This window comes from Lampetra planeri, chromosome 1, assembly GCF_965212315.1.
Source record: "Lampetra planeri chromosome 1, kcLamPlan1.2.h2, whole genome shotgun sequence".
Lineage (NCBI taxonomy): Eukaryota > Metazoa > Chordata > Hyperoartia > Petromyzontiformes > Petromyzontidae > Lampetra > Lampetra planeri.
In genome coordinates, this window is record NC_136107.1 from 40,719,203 (window position 1) to 40,737,112 (window position 17,910).

Consider the following 17,910-nt stretch of genomic DNA (forward strand, 5'->3'; position numbering starts at 1 on the left):
TAAGCTTGTCTGATTTTATTCACAAAGATGTTAGTCAAAACAAAAGCCCCGACACTGGAAACCAAATTAACAAACAGCATTTGCACTCCACGGATGTCTGTAGCAGCACTCTTTGTCGCTGAACCCATAAAGGCTCGGATGGTTTTGGCCAAACTAAAAGGCAAAGTTTTACGAAAAATTAAATTACCAAATCTGTTTGATAGCTCGTGAAACAAATGCTAAATGTGTACAGTAAATGCTTGCTCGCTTGTCCGACGCATACACTCACAGCTGTCCCGCACGCCGTGACGTTTCGCGTTGGTGTTGGCGCGCGTGGCGGATTGTGCCAAGGTATTGGGCAACTTCTCCCGTCCTGATCTTCACTTCTTCACCACTTGGATGACGTCATCGTGCTCCATCCTGTGGCCCGCGCCAACCCGCTGGGGGCTGTACTTGGTGCTGGTTCCCTGTGTCAGGGGCGGTGGAGGGGGCAGTGTAGTGGGAGAAATGAAATCAACACAGTGCAACGTTGGGTCTTGTACGGCGCTTTGAGATCCTTGATGAAAAGCACTATATAGATTAAATTGTTATACCCGCCCCAACCCATTAACCATACTTATCCAGTGGAGTATTTACGCATGGTGGAACTGTCATTTGCTAAAGCTGCTCACATATCTGACCTACATATAAAAAAAACGTATGTTACCAGGTAAGGTCCACTGATCCATGAAGCTCTTTTTCAGAAGCGACCTGGCTATCAGAAATGATAGCTCAATGAAGTGGCTTGTATGTGGGAATTTATAACAGCCAAATCATCTAAACGCATGTTGATTCTAAATGTGGAGGGAAAAACTGGAGAACCCCGAGAAAAATTCACCCAACCACAGGCAGAACATGCAAACTCTAAATATACAGCAGGCGTTGGGATCGGGATCGAACCCATGACCTGTATACCGGGCGAGGGAGATAACATCTCGCCACTGCGACATCCCACCAACACAAATCAGCCCCCAGCGAGTCGGGTACATGATGTACCGCAACGCAGCAGCGCGTCGGCCACTTTGTCAGCTTCACGGACGGAGGCCAAACTCCCGACTCAAAACTGTCGCATTCATGGGTGCCAGCATCTTTCTTACCCACACGAGGGCGTACTTGAACTGGCTGGTGAGGGTCCTGTGGATGACGTGACACTGCAAGAGGAGATTGAAAGGGCACGTTGCGTTTGGGCGACCTCGACCATGGTGCCGCTGTAACCAACGACGAGACACGACGCGCGCGACAGAAGAGTATGCGTTGTGCGGCGCGGCGCTCACCACATGCTCCACTGTGGCGCTGCGCCTCAGGATGAGCCCGCCCTCAAAGTCCGGCCGTTCTGTGGGAAGCAGAAAGCGCAATCGCTCCGACGACTTAGGGATTTTTCATTCATTGCGGATGCACTGCAATGGGAAACGTGCAAACTGTGTGGTAAATACGACAACGTGATTCTGGAAAAACAAGATGTGGGCTATACATGTACAGCCCTTTGTAAAAGTATGGTCTTTATTCCTCCGATTTATCGCAATTCTGCTATAGATGCGGTGTCACTCGACAAGGCATCTATGCATACATCTCATCATCGGTGTGCTCGGTATCGGAATGGCCCAGGCGGGAGGGGATTAACCAGCCTCCCAAAAACCCCTACCAAGAGGGAGGCCTTTTAAAACTTCAGACAGGAGGTGCACTTCACATGCACTCTTCCAAGAGATCGTCACATGACGGTCAAAACAAATACTTTAAATTCATAGGGCTAGATTTCAGTCAAATTAGGTGCAAAAACAAATTTGGCAAGATGGTTTATGTTTGAAACAAACATTGGTGATCAGGCTGACACTATCAACTCCCTACACTCAAACCAGACAAATCATGGGCATCTGAAACCCATGTTCAAACAAATGCAAGATCTCAGTGCCCTGACCTATGTTCCCTCCGAGGATCTGCAATCCTCAGAATAGGTGGAGTGCGGAGGGAGGTGAGTGAGTATGTGAGCTCTCACCCCCTCTCTTTTTGGTGTAGACGCGAATGAGCGCCAGGTATTCCCAGAGCACCTCCAGCAGGTAGTCCAAGTTCAACTTCATCTCACAGCTGCGGGCAGGACACAAGTGTGGGTGCATGAAACCATCCGCCATCTTCACTACTAAACCTTGCCTTTAGACTTCCACTGTCCCATCTCATCCTCTAGGCTCCCAGGCTCCACCGTCCCTCTGTGTTCCCTCCGCCACCTGCGCCCAGTCTCACTGTCGTTCATTTTCCCTTCTCGCTCCCCTCCACTGGAACCAACTCCCACTGCAGCAGGCAGAGCAACCATCTTCACTATCAAAACAACCTGCAGCTTCCATGTCTCCCTTAGAACCCCCATCACTTCTCCCCTAACCCATCCTACTACTGCTACTCCCTGCCCCTCAGCTACGACCAGGCCTACCCCAACCCCTGTCACGACCCCAACTCCTCCCCTCCTTAACTACTTCCACCTGTCCTGTCACCATAACTACACCGCCACTTTTAATAACCTCACTCTTTATTTTAACCACTATTATTTTACATACAATTTTACAATTCTTGTAAAGCACCTTGGATTAAGGCGCTATATACATCGATATAAATGTATACAAGACAACTGTTTTGTTGACAGGTTTTTTTTTGCTGAGCTATAAATGCAATGACTCCACGATCAATGACTGCACACACATCTCACGCGAATGTCATCCCTCTGTAACTTTCGGAACACAAGACGACTCCTCGCAACTCCCGAGGCCAAACGCGTGTTGGATAGCATCAGAATCCACGCGTGTTGGATAGCATCAGAATCCACGCGTGTTGGATAGCATCAGAATCCACTCGTGCGCACGACTGCTCTTCCTCGCGGCGCCAAGGTTCTACTTGTACCTTCGCTCCGTTTATCATTTGTGCGGCTCTTCACGTCCGTCTCGTTCACCCCTTCGAGCTAAACATCACATCGGCATCTCATTTTGCATAACCCCCACAACTCGGGAAGAGGATGGCTGCATGCCTAGAACGTGACAATCCGCGGGCTGCACCTCCGGGTGCAGCGGACCCGAGGGTCCCCTGTGCTCGCACCTGATGACCACGCTGTGAGGCTCCCTCGCCAGCCTGTCCACCTCCTCCAGCGGGATCTGGTCGATCTTGTTGTACACCTGGAGGCGCGCGGGGCGGTACGTCATGGTTAGGGGGGGGCATGTCACAAGTCGTGCGTCGCGCATCGCACGTCACATCGATCTGCCAGCAGCCGATGAATCCACCCAAGCCCTCGTCCAATCGCAACTTAAACTAATCAATTCTTTATTTTACCAGGTAAGGTCCACCGAGCTATTAGCTCTTTTTCAGGAGCGACCTGGCCACACATCATCATAGCTCAACGAAGTGGCTTATCGTGTGGCAATGTATAGTAGCTGCAGGAATGTAATGAATAGCAGCAGAAAAATAATCAAAACGTACGTTGCTTCTAAATATGGAGGGAAAAGCCGGAGGATCCAAAGAAAAATCCACGTGACCACCATGGGGAGAACATGCAAACTCAAAATATACAGCAGGCATCGTCAGGATCTGGGTCAAACCCACAACCTCCTGCATCCCAGGTGAGGGAGATAACATCTCGCCACAGCGGGGCCCCAATCAAACCATGTGACAAATTGTTTTGTCCGAGACTGTTGTCATCTGCAGCTCTGACACTTGGAGAGTTGCAGTGTTGAGCTTATTTAATTTACTGAGAAATAGGAAACGGCATAAAAACTGAGTTTATAATTTGCTTTTGAGAGTGTACATATTGTAAATAAATTCTGTTATCTGTCGACAGCTTATGTTTAATGTTTATTTAGTTTTGTCTTTTTAACACGTAGGCTTTCGCGACCAATGTTATTCATAATCAACGTTTTTGGGTTTAGATTGCGTTATTTATAAATGTGTCGTAACCCTCCACCACCCGACACGGCCAATCAGTAAAAATGTGTCACGTTGACAAAAGACAAATAGTTCACTGCTTTAGCCCACCGGTGTGTTGAAGCCACAACATTTACAATTTGAGTACGACGTTTCGCTGGTAATTGCATCCAGCATCGGGCAATTCGCCAGAATGGTGAGGCTCTGCTGTGTCTCCCGTTCTTATATAGAGCAGCAGCAGGGTGACGTCATCATTAACTCATCAGGTGCAAAGATTCAAGGGGGGAGTGATTGTAATTATATACTAGATTAGTAATCAGGCTATTGTTACGATGCGAGTTGTAGATTAGTAATCATTTGGAATGTGTTTTATTGTGATTGTGCTACATTAGTAATCAGTTAATGTTTGTTTCCCTTATAAGGAATTGTAATGTATCTTATTTAATAATACGCTTCCAGGCCGCACTAAGCCTGTAGCTGTCTGAGCGATTAAAGTTATTTCTGTTTCTCTCAATTTCAATCGATTCTCTAATTAGTCTTTGCCAGTAGTAACTAGTTTTACACAACACTTCTACGTTGTCAAAATCAATTGAGTGTCCCTGTTGGCATGCGTGTTCTGCCACTGCCGACAGTTGTGTTTGTGATAGTTTAATATTTCTCTGGTGTTCTTTTAGTCTTACACTAACGTTACGCCCTGTCTGTCCAATATAGCATCTGCCACATACACAATTAATCCGATATACACCTTCTGTTGATAATTTAGGTAATTCGTCTTTAGTGCACGTTACTAGTTGTTGAATTTTGTGTACTGTACCAAATCTTACTGTAATGTTTTGCTTTTGCAAAACACGGGCTAATTTGTCAGTTACTCCTGAGATAAATGGTATTTTTATTGTTTTAATAATCAGATCGCTTTCAGCAGTGTTGCTTTGCGATCGTGATTTGGCTTTTAGTGCTCTGTTAATTTGAGCATTATTGTAGCCATTCTGTCTTAGTGCTTCTTTAACATGTTTAATCTCTCTCACTAGACTTTCACCATCTGACACTGTTTTAGCCCGATGTATGAGCGTCTTGATAAGAGAGGATTTCTGAGCTGGGTGATGATGTGAATCTGCATTCAGATAGGCATCAGTGTGCGTTTGCTTTCTGTAAACGCTGTGTGTTATTTTACCATTTATGCCATGCCCAAGTAAAATATCCAGGAACGGGAGTGTGTTATTCACCTCCATTTCCATGGTGAACTGAATGGCCGGGTTTTGTGCATTGAGATGATTTAGAAAATCGTTAAGTGTATCTTTACCATGTGGCCAGACAACCAAAGTGTCACCCACATATCTAAACCAAAAGGATGGTTTTAATGTGCTCGAGGCAAGTGCTCTGGTTTCAAAGTTTTCCATGTACAAATTTGCTATAGCAGGAGATAAAGGAGAGCCCATTGCTGCTCCCTCCCTTTGTTTAAAGAATTCGCCTCTCCATAAGAAGTAAGTGTTATTTAAACAATGGTCTGCGAGTTTCGGAATATCTTTTAGTAAACCTGTATTCTTTACCAGTGTATCAAGTAATTTAGGCGACTCGCTCACTGGAACCTTAGTGAATAGTGAAATCACATCAAAACTCACCAAAATATCATTAGGGTTAAGTTTAATATCTTTGATCATATTCACAAGATGTTCTGAATTTCTTATGAATGATGTCCTACCGATGTAAGGCTGTATTTGTTTAGTTACATATTTTGCTAATTTATATGTGGCAGAGCCAATTGTACTAACTATAGGTCGTAAAGGGATGCCGACTTTATGGATCTTTGGTAGCCCATACAGTCTAGGTGGTTTTGAAGCCCTTGGCTTAATTAGGAATTGCTCATTTTTTGGGATTAATGAATTTGCAATGATTGCAGTAGTCTTACGTTCCAAAGTATTAGTTGGATCTCGTTTAATTTTAATGTAGGTACTTTCCTCTAATAAATCTTTAATTTTATTATCATAATCGGCTCGTGACATCACTACTGTAGTGTTGTGTAAAACTAGTTACTACTGGCAAAGACTAATTAGAGAATCGATTGAAATTGAGAGAAACAGAAATAACTTTAATCGCTCAGACAGCTACAGGCTTAGTGCGGCCTGGAAGCGTATTATTAAATAAGATACATTACAATTCCTTATAAGGGAAACAAACATTAACTGATTACTAATGTAGCACAATCACAATAAAACACATTCCAAATGATTACTAATCTACAACTCGCATCGTAACAATAGCCTGATTACTAATCTAGTATATAATTACAATCACTCCCCCCTTGAATCTTTGCACCTGATGAGTTAATGAGTTAATGATGACGTCACCCTGCTGCTGCTCTATATAAGAACGGGAGACACAGCAGAGCCTCACCATTCTGGCGAATTGCCCGATGCTGGATGCAATTACCAGTGAAACGTCGTACTCAAATTGTAAATGTTGTGGCTTCAACACACCGGTGGGCTAAAGCAGTGAACTATTTGTCTTTTGTCAACGTGACACATTTTTACTGATTGGCCGTGTCGGGTGGTGGAGGGTTACGACACATTTATAAATAACGCGATCTAAACCCAAAAACGTTGATTATGAATTAGTTTTGTCTTGCTCAAAGGAATCATGGCCAATGGTCGAGAATAATTTACGTGGGCAGCCAAGGAATGGAACGCGAAAGATGGCGGGCGGCAGTTTTGGGAGACCATCCAGCAATGAATTGACCAAGGCTGGTGATGATGATTTTATGTAAATGTTCCCAAGTTATTGGATGTAATTATACATTTACATCTGGCAATGACACTCACAGCTCCACACAGCTCCTTGCCAAACCTCCCTATGCCCTCCCGCCCCTATGTGCCTATACCCTTCTTACGTAGAGACACGGCATGTAGACTCGGTTTCCGACGATGACATCGATTAACTCATCCGCGGTGCAGTCCTCTCGGAAGAGCACCTCGGCGTTGAAGATTTCTGCAGGGCTAGGGTCAAGGGTCGAGGGACAGCTAGGACTCACGGGGGAGGGGCGCGCACGGGTGGGCAGCGGGGCGCTTGCACGAAGCTAGAGACGGGCGTGAATGCTACGCGTGAAACGGCGGTGCACTTTGTAGCTTCTAGACGGGCGCTCTAAGGTGCAAAGGCTCACTCGTGCCCCCGCTGGCAAAGTGGTCTCCAGGAGGGGAGGCTCTTAGAGCGCCCGTCTAGAAGCTACAAAGTGCACCGCCGTTTCACGCGTAGCATTCACGCGATGTGTTTTCGCTTGAACGCGGTTTTTCTTTTACGGAACGTTTTTCGCTTAAAGCGCACCGCGCCCGCTATAACACAAGTCTAGTCGTGTGTGACGGACTACTTTTCTGAGCGGCGTGGAGGGAAAGCCTGGAGGAGCCGGAGAATAATCCACATGACCACGGGGAGAGAGACATGCAAACTCCAAATTTCCAACAGGAGTCAGGGTCGGGATCGAACCCATGACCTTGTGAATACTGGGTGAGGTAGTTAACATCTCACCATCGAGGCGAGATTTCCAGGTGCAGAAATGTCTTCAGGGCTCACTGATCTCAGCTCCGATTAGCACGGCTGGCTACGTACGGTGCGAAAGAAGTTCAACATACATACAACATACGTCGCACTGAGCCTGGCGCGCAAGGATACTGTACTCGTGCAGGATGAGCTGACACAGCTTCTCGGAGCACTGGGTGAGGGGTACAGTTGAGTTGAACGCCAGACCGCCACCTTTCTTTTGCTGCAAGAGAAGAAGCGTCGCGTCAGCTGTGGAATTGTCAGCTGAATTCTTTATATATATGTGTATGTATGTCAACATCCGAATAGTGGGTAGCAGTGCAGTAAATAGCTGCAGTAAATAAAATACGGGTAGCCCTCGATTACAAAAGCATCATCAAAAAACGCACATAAAACGACATTTTGTAAATCTGAATGGCTTTTCCCAAAAATATACACTACCTAAATTACTTTTCACAAGACAAAAATAATAAAAAAACATAAATATTAAGAACGATCAAATAATAATGAACTTAAAACTAAAATAATTAACCTTTGCAGTGAATTTTAAACATCTGCTGCATGTTGGAATGCCTGTAAAGGTGATGTGGAGGCGTTGCGGCTGTTGCAATTCAGGGACACCGTGACACTGTCGTGGACGGATGACGACGCAACCTCCAGCGTGCTTCTCGTTTGATGATCTCACGGCGAGTGGCCGCAGTGAAATTTCATTAACGTAGAAATTCGATTTCGTTAATCGAAAAGCGTCAATAATTTGTCAATTGCATTAAAGTGAAATCTTGTCAACCGAACCACGTTCGGAAATCAAGGGATCCCTGTACTGTACTGTGCTCCCAGGTCTATGCTCCCCACCTTCACCAACCTGCGCCAACCAGCATGATGACGTACGGTCAAACAGCCCTCGTTGTCTGGAAGGGGAGGAGGCCCTCACACGCTGATAAATAGGAAATCCAATTTGGGACATTTGGCTTGCGTAAGAACATGGGACTGCGGTCTGGGATGTGGAGACCTCACGGACTCATCCCTCTGTTGTGACAACTTGTTTGTCCGTGGTTCTTTTGTTTTGGTGCCAATTCTTCATTTGTTTATTCATTTCAATTATCTGAGGGTTTTCATTTTCTTGGCTGGTAGTTATTATAATAGATAAGATTTGACCCTTGTATATAATTAATGTAGAGCATTGTGGGATGCAATTAGCACGAATCATTCTATATGAAATGAAATTATCATTATTAGCAGTGTAAAGACAAAAAGGCTGCACTTGTACAAACATGCAACGTTTCACCTCCCCCTTGAGTCAACAGATCATTACGATTCAGGATTGAAATTCAATTCTATTATTGATTCAATTAAATGCCGAAGGGTGATACTGTATATGCAAACACACACGAACAGATGTTGTGTACGGATGAACGCGTGAATGGTACTCATCCCATGTAAAGATACCTTTATCGAGGTCTCAATCCCTCCTGCTCACATACAAGCGCTGCGAACAGCTCACCTTAAAATAGATGTTCGGCTTCTGTACATTGAGACGAATCCCCACGGCTTCCAACTCCTTCTCCAGAAGAGTCCTGAGCAGGGTGGAAGGGAATCTCCGTGTAATTTAGCACAGCCATTGCTTACGACACAGCTCATAATTAGAGGCAGACCTTGCTTAGCACGACCCCATAGAACGCCAATTCTTTAGAGCGCTCTTGGTCCTGGAGAAAAATGTAACCACAAAAAAAATCCAAACATCTATAAAGCACTTACGAGTGAGAACACGCAGCAGCAGCGCCGGCCGAGGAAACGCAGCCGCCCCCATCATTCGCTCAGCCAATGAGAGCGACGAACACTATCAGCCAACCAGACCTCACCACCCACCCGCGTGATTCGCTTATTATGATTTGTGGTCACGATTAAATTTTTTTTATCTACTTTTTGTTTCAGAGTTATTACAGTACGTTTAGCCAGGTGACAACTCACGGGGCCAGGATAGAGTCCCAGGCTCCACCGAAAAGAAACGTGACCACAGACATTTAGACCTAGGGTATCGATAAGACCCAGATTGGGAGTGCAGCAGCTCCAACGTCGTCTGGCACCGCTGGCTTGTAGGAGTAGAGTAGAATTCACTCATCAATACAGTACATAATACTTACTGATGTTATAATACATTATTATCATTTATCAAATGTTTACCAGTTGTATTATTATTGTTAGCGATATTACCGATATCGCATTGAAGACCTCATATATTCATTCAAAATAAATAAAAATACTGTCAGCAATGCATCCCCATACAAACAATAGCATCACCCCTTCTAGCGTCGATTCGATGAGCGCTCCTCACTTCCCCAGGACCACATCTTGAGCGCTAAACAACGTCTGCCTGGGCTGAAGATTCACTGTGCAACCTTTAGCAAGAGGCTTGATGTTATATCCACCTCTATTATTCACTAACCTATTGAAAGCATCGCCAATTAACCCATTGTAATCCTGTTATATGCGGATGGATTAATTCTGTTATCTGTGTATACGCGGATGAGAGGGGCGTCCTGAAAGTGTTAATTCTTCCGATTATCCACATCTTTCTCAGATAAGAGGAATTATCGCAAAGCTACAGAAAATCAATCTTATTGTCTACATTTATCTGCAGATAATAGTCAGACAGATGTACTATTGGCAGATCCTACTATTTGTGCCTATCCACAAACACATTTCAGATGTAGATAAGCACAGAAAAATCCAGATATTAGGATGTATTTGCCCGCATTTTGGAGAAAATCATCTTATCTGTAAATATGCGTCGCTCATAAGATTAATTCACGTGGATATCTGAGCTTCACTGTAACATGGCAGCATGCATGTAGACGTGCGCAACAGCGGGCGACAAAGGCAGTGGTGAGCAACCGGTAATAGGTGAGGAAGTGTGGGGAGATGATAGCCACTGGCCGTACCTCTGCACATCCCCCTTGGTGGCATCCAGCATCATGATGACCACATCTGCCGTGCGGGCCACAGCAATCACTTGTCGCCCACGCCCCTTACCTACACACCGAAGCGTGATACGGTAAGGATTTATAGTGACTAAATTGCATACGTGCGCTGTATAGGAAATGGAAGAAAAAGGAAAGTCTTGAGTCTGTACTCGAGTCAAAAATGTTGAATGCATGGCTGTATGCCGAAAATAACGGATGCAAAAAGGCACGGTGGAAAAGGCCGGAGCCACACAAATTCACTAACTCATCCACTCAGTCACCCACTCAGTCCCCACTCAGTCGCCCATTTACTCGCCCACTCACTCACCCTGGGCAGCCCCTTCGATGATTCCCGGCAGATCCAGGAGCTGAATGTTGGCACCGTTGTACTGCAGACAACATCCATTTGTACACGTTGGTCAACGACAAACCGCATGGCTTGGGCAATATAAATAACAAAGAGTACCGTAAAGGCTGGTACACATCGCTTGACCATTGCCATATTGTAGGGATATTTATATTGAATGTTAAGTACATGAGAACAAAACCAACCTCTATGACGCCCGGAATGCAGGTGAGCGTGGTGAACTCGTAGGATGCGCACTCGCTTGCCGTGGCAGTCACCAGACTCAGGAAGGTGGACTGCGCATTAGGAGGGAGGATCGAAGCAGAGTGGAGGAAAAGCATTGGGGGGAGGGCAGACAGCGTGCACAATCACCAGGTAGAGCAGTGGCGTGGTGGTTCGCGAATGGCACTATGCACCCAGCTACCTGAGTTCAAACATTAGTGGGGACTGATATATGAACTGGTCCTGGTACTCTCTCCTTTACAGAACTTACACGAACCAGCATGGTGAAGTATAGTCAAACAAGCCCCATGAAAAACATGGCATGGAGAAGCATTCACTCAGCAGCAGGCTGGCAGAGCTATCACATTACACGAACTAATAACAGGCCACTTAACTTTGGGAGATGAGAGATTACTTCACGATGATTAAACGTGTTCAACATTTACGCAGGGAAAATAAAGCATCCAAAGCAAACAAAATTCGATCATAAACAATTACATTAAAGCTTCAGGGTAGCTCCGAAAAGGCTGGCACAGCATGAATAGCAATGAATCGTTACATTCCCAATCCCTTTCACCACCATGTTGGCGTATTACTCTGTGGTCAAGGGTGAGCTTCCGGAGGTGAGCAGTGCCTACAGCTGCATGAAGGAGCTCACCTTTCCCACGGAGGGAAATCCGATGAGGGCGACGCGAGCATCCCCGGACTTCATTACATCGAAGCCCTCGCCCTTGGCGGCCGACTTTGAAGGTTCCAAGAGCTGGGCACGGTACTTGGCTAGCTTGGCCTTCAGCAAGCCCAGATGGTACTCCGTGGCTGAGGTCCCACAGCCACACACACAAAGACCCCCCCCCCGCATAGCCTTTAGAGACTTTTGGTGCAAATGCTGTTTGTGAGCACCAATGAAGGCTGGCACGGCACACAAAGGGTGGCCAGCACAACCTTGGTCTCCCCAGTGGCGATGTTTACACACTGCACTAGGTACTCATTTGAGGCTGAATCGATCTAAGGGAAGCTCAGGACCGGTTCAGATGTTCGTCGTAAGCGGGAATCGATCTCTGGTCGCCGTGTTCGTAGCACAGCGTGCGAGCCACTGTGCCATTGCTCCCTATACACACAGCCAAATACACACATAGATGCAAACATGCATACACAAGATCCTTACACTTGTACAGACAAGCACATACGCACAGACATGTATCCACCTACAGAGATGTAAACACACATAAGAGCCAGAAACACATACGTGCAGCCACACACACACACATTTGCAAACACCTACAGCCACACGCATGCATACACAGCCACACACACACATTTGCAAACGCCTACAGCTACACACACATACACAGCCACAAACAAGCATCATTTCTATACAGTAGCTGAGCAGATGCCTAATAGGCCAAAATGTCAAGCAGCCAGCAACCATCAACACAATCAACGTTTTAATCGATAAGACTTAACTAATTTCATGAATTGGGCAAGATTATATATTGGGAAAAAAGGCGATCGGAGGGAATTCCAAAGTCGAGCAGTGTTAGTAACTGAGATGAGAAGTGTAAGCTGCAGTGTGGTGGTTGAACACAGTGTGGGTGAGACAACACAGTCAGTGTCTAGTAGACCAAGTCCTCCACATGGGGGGAGGAATCAGTCAAGTTTATGGGAACACTAGCCAAGGTAGCAGTGACTGAAGAGTGATAAGGAGATTGACTGCCGATGAGCGAGTGACTGGAGTGAATTGGTGAGTGCTGGATCATCAATCACCTTGACTGCTTTAAGTTGAATTCTATGTGTATATTGACATCAACTATACAGATGCACACATGCACAGACATGCACACATAAAAGCCTCAAGCGCATACACGTGCACACAAGTGCGCATGTTTAATATAAAATGTATTGCAAGACAGATTTTAAATATTTGTTTGAAATGTCACTATGGTACATGAATAGTTAATGTTTCAGCCCACTGCCGGTTAAGGGCCTCCCCCCACCCCCTGTGGGTTTTTTTTTATCACACTTCACCATGTGCTGGTCGGTGCAGGTTGGTTAAATAATCCCATTCAGCCCACATTCAGCAGTGGATTGATACAAAAGGAAAAGGTAGTCAGAAATCTTGGGGTCATCTATGAAGCCACACTTTCCTTCCAGGCTCTTAATGAAATATATTACAAAGACTTCATTTTTCCATCTTAGGAATGTCTCCCATATCCGATCCCTTTTCTCTGCTGCAGATGCAGAGAAGCCGACCCATGCCTTCATTTCATCTCGCATCGACTATTGCAACGTAATCACTCCCTGCTGTGGCCAAGAATGTGCTTCACAATGTATAGGGTGTGCAGAATGCGACCGCTCAGGTGTCAACCAGAAACACCTTGAGAATAATAGGTTTTCCACTTTTTCTGGCAACAAAACAGGTGTTAACATGTTAAAACACCAAACTGAAACCTTTTACAAGGAATCATGTCTGCATTAACCACAATACTTGTGGTCACAATGCAAACAAACAAAAATACTCTGATAATATATGCATTGTCTTTGAAACTGGTTGGTCCACACCAGAGACAGCTTTCTTTGGAGCCTCGTCTCAAACGGTGTCAGACCAGAGGACGCCAAAAGGCGTACAGCACAAAGACAACGCCACTATCAGGGTAATGAGAGCTCGGGGTGAGCAGCTACATCAATGCCAGAAAAAAAGGGGAAAACCTATTCTCATATTTTGGTACTGGCAAAGGAGGTCCCATGATGTAGCAAAAAAACCTTCTTCACATTGCATTACACCCTGTTGGTCTCTCTGCACTGATTTCCAGATTCACAGATGATTCCGTTTAAAATCATCTCGCCAACTTACAAGGTTCTGCATCCCTTTGCCCCAGCCTACAACAGAGACACGCTCCACCCGTGTCTCCTCAAGGTCTCTAAGTTCTGGGGGTGCAGACCTCCTCTGCATTCACAGGTCACAGAGGAGTCGGTCGATGGATGCCCATGCGACTGCCACTCTCGAACGCTCTTCCACAAGATCTCAGGATCTCCGAGTCTGTCGACATTTTTAAAACACGTCTTGAAACATATTAATACACGTCCGTTTATTCAACTATCAGTTAATCGTTATTTTCGAATTATTTATATGCTGAATGTTTGCTGCTGCGTCTTATACAAAATGACAGACGCACCACCACTACCTGTGGTCTCCACGTAGCACGGTCACCACGGTTTAATTTTCCCATGGGATATTTTCTGCCCCCTCCCCCAAACCACTCCAAACCACGGAATCCCTCGGGAAAATACCGGCTGCAATTAAGCCCTAACCATCACCTTTATTCTTCTGCGTACGGGAAATCTCCCTCTCGATCTCCGCAATCTTTTCCAGTATCCCCATGGCTTCTCACGACCCCGGCGGGGTGAGACAAGAGAAGGAGAAGACGAGACGAGCGGAGAGGATGAAGACAGCCAAGGGTGTCAGTCTCTCCAGCACCGTCTCGGGCCGACTCGGTCGGCCGAGCGCGAGGCGCCTCTCCCTGCAGCACCGCCAGGAAAGGGTGGTGCTTCTCCTGAGGCCTAGTGGGGAAAGTCAAGAAAAACGACACAAATTTAAGGCGAGCGACACAGGGGGTTGTGCGTCGCGTCTGTGTCGCGTCGCGTGTGTCCCGTGCTGTCGGTGGAGCGGTGTGCAGGGAAGAGTCGCGAGGAAGAGTCGCAGACGCTCACCGGCACTCGCACGCGTGGGGTGACGGCGCGCAGGCGCTGAAGCTGACGGGAGATCCAAGGGACCGCGGCGATTTGCGAGCCTGGCAGCGGAACTTCCCAGAGTCCCCGGGACGCCGAGGGTGGAGGGCTGCCCCGTGGACTCACGAAGCCCCATTGGACGTCGATGTAAATGTTGTGTCGTCAAACCCGCCGCCACCCCACACAGCCAAATAGTAAGGAGTGTCACGTCAACAACACGTGCCAATTAGTCACACCAACTACTTCAGGTACACAGGCGTGTTGGAGAGTAATTCACAACGTTTACAATTCGGGTACTGTGACCGTTTCGCTGGGGATTACAACAACAACCACCACCACCGCCTTCATCAGGCGATTAGCTAGAATTGTGTAAAAGTCTTCCTGTTCTGGTCTTAAATAGACAAAGGGTGATGTAATCAATGTGAGCCGATAAGGTGCGAAGACCAGCGGGGGGTTAACTGTTTTTATTTTAGCAGAATCAACCTGGCCCCAAATGATAGTTTAACGAAATGGCTTTTTGTGGAAATGTATAGCAGCCAAATACTCTAAAAGCATATTTCTAAATGTGCAGGGAAAACCCGGAGGCCCCGAAGAAAAGTCCACGCGACCACGGGGAGTAATAAACGAGGCATGAGCTGCAGGATTATATTTCCTGAAAAGCACGTGTGTGTGTTTTGGGTCTTGTTTTTTTTAATAGATTCGTTAATAACATCGCCCTGAAGAGTAGCAATATGTTGTAAGGGTCTAGGATCGATCCCACGACCTTCTGTGTACGGGAGAGTACTGTAAATAGAACGTAAGCATACAATTTGGTTTTTAGACACTCACCATAATCCATGAATAATATCGTCAACCAATTCCATAACGCGCTGTCAGAGAGATCCGAATGGATTCCTCGTCACATGAGGCAGATGTGGAATCGAATTGTGGGAAAAGACAAACACGCCTAAGAAGTTCAGTTTTCAGTTTCATTTATTTGGTATAGCCTTGTGAGCCATTCGGCTCTTGAATCGGGTGCAACCGCAACAAACAAAAAACATGAACAAGAAAACATCTTAAAGTGACTATGTGCAAACAGAAAAATCCAGGAAAAAACAGCAAAAACTTCCAGAAAAAACACCGTACACCAACGCTGTGTGCAAAAATCCCAGAGGGATGCAAGTCAAACAACAACAACCACAAGACAACTTAGATTAAAGCCATCAGTCTAACTCCGTACTACAACAAACAAACATGGCCAAACCAAAAAACTTTTTTTAATCACCAAAATAAAGCCATAAAAGCAATGTAAGTGATCATAGGAATTGTGACCGAAATTTCACAAGAAACGTTATAAACAACATGTACCCCCAAACCCTGTAGCCATAGCTGGCTGCATGAGTCACTCCACAACAGCAGGAGCATATTAATTAATAACCTGGCACTGTGTACCGTACTTATTGTTTGGAAATAGCAATAATGTACCGTCAACATTTTGTAGCCATCACTGACACATGTTCTATATCCAGATGGCGAAAGCCCATAACTTACTTCCGTCTCCGAGTGCTTCCGTGGGAACTCCTCTACACATGTAACGGGCCTCCACTAGGGGAAACTCTAGACAGCCTGTCCAGAAGGTGTTTTTGCCTACTCTTCCACTCTGGCCAGCCGTCTTGAAGAGTACCCACACTTTACTCCACCACGCACCTTGCCGCTCGACTGTGGTGTACCCATTTACACTGCCGCCTTTACAGAGGCGCGGGGATTGAAGAAATTCGGCCCCAGTCGTTTTAGCCGCCGCCCCGGGAGATGGCACCAAACCGGCGACATCTGAATTTCAAGTCGAGCGAGGTCACCATCACATCGCCAGTCCAGGTTGACAATCGGGCATGGCTATTTGATGCGTCTTTACACACCTACTGGGCACGCTGCCTAGAATTAGTCGAGTTATGAATACCATGTATTTGTTTGCATGACACCACAGACGCGCTAGGCACACGTGAGAGACTAAGTGCCTATCACGGGCGGACATGTGCACACACGTCTCTCGTTTCACAATGAAAGCCAGAGCGCGTTACCGTAATTTTATTAACCTTATCTTGTTAATTGCATTACTGGGTTAGTGAAGGAAATACGCATGAAAATTGTTGAATTCCTTGATATACTTTGCAGTAATAAACGAGGCATGAGCTGCAGGATTATATTTCCTGAAAACCACGTGTGTGTGTTTTGGGTCTTGTTTTTTTTAATAGACTCGTTAATAATATCGCCCTGAAGAGTAGCAATATGTTGAGTGATTTTTAGAGCAACGGTCCTTCACTGCAGATAGTTTGGGTGTTGAGTTTGATTTGTTACACAGATGATGATCCCGTTTAGCCACTTGCTCGGCTGTCTTGCACAGGAGATCCGTGGTGCTGCGTGAGCTACAGTAACAACACAAAAGGCAACAAAACATCAACATCGCAGAGAACGAGTCCTCCAGGAATATTGCACAACTAACAAGCGAGATATTTGACGGCCGTAAACGAAACAGATGCGAATAAAAACAACCCAGTGCGAATAACATAGAGAGCAAAAGTTGCCAGAAAACAGTTACAACGACACACCCACTGATTCTCTCTGCGCGACACCCACCCACTGATTCTCTCTGCGCGACACCCACCCACCGATTCTCTCTGCGCGACACCCACCCACTGATTCTCTCTGCGCGACACCCACCCACTGATTCTCTCTGCGCGATACCCACCCACCGATTCTCTCTGCGCGACACCCACCCACTGATTCTCTCTGCGCGACACCCACCCACTGATTCTCTCTGCGCGACACCCACCCACTGATTCTCTCTGCGCGACACCCACCCACTGATTCTCTCTGCGCGACACCCACCCACTGATTCTCTCTGCGCGACACCCACCCACCGATTCTCTCTGCGCGATACCCACCCACCGATTCTCTCTGCGCGACACCCACCCACTGATTCTCTCTGCGCGACACCCACCCACTGATTCTCTCTGCGCGACACCCACCCACTGATTCTCTCTGCGTGATAGACGCGCGTGTCTCCCGTCAATACTGCGGCTCTCGCACGTACACGCGCCGGCGCGGGCCAACGTTTATATTTCAATATGCACGCGAGTCACACACACACTGATTGATATCACACACTGAGTTATATCACACACACACACTGATTGATATCACACACACACTGAGTTATATCACACACGCACTACGCGT

General features: G+C 46.3%; 1 protein-coding gene across 1 annotated transcript; it reads right to left on the reverse strand.

The window, feature by feature from the left end:
• Positions 1–14,774, reverse strand: DRG2 (developmentally regulated GTP binding protein 2). Its single transcript, XM_078601297.1, has 14 exons — positions 14,677–14,774; positions 14,284–14,526; positions 11,627–11,784; positions 10,953–11,042; positions 10,729–10,789; positions 10,380–10,470; positions 8,942–9,014; positions 7,573–7,663; positions 6,797–6,894; positions 3,094–3,170; positions 2,012–2,100; positions 1,293–1,351; positions 1,116–1,169; positions 1–446 (listed from the first exon to the last, which is right to left on the reverse strand). The coding sequence occupies exons 2-14, from the start codon at positions 14,345–14,347 to the stop codon at positions 360–362; spliced, it is 1,092 nt and encodes a 363-aa protein (XP_078457423.1). The 5' UTR covers positions 14,348–14,526; positions 14,677–14,774; the 3' UTR covers positions 1–359.
• Between the last annotated feature and the right edge of the window lie 3,136 nt (positions 14,775–17,910).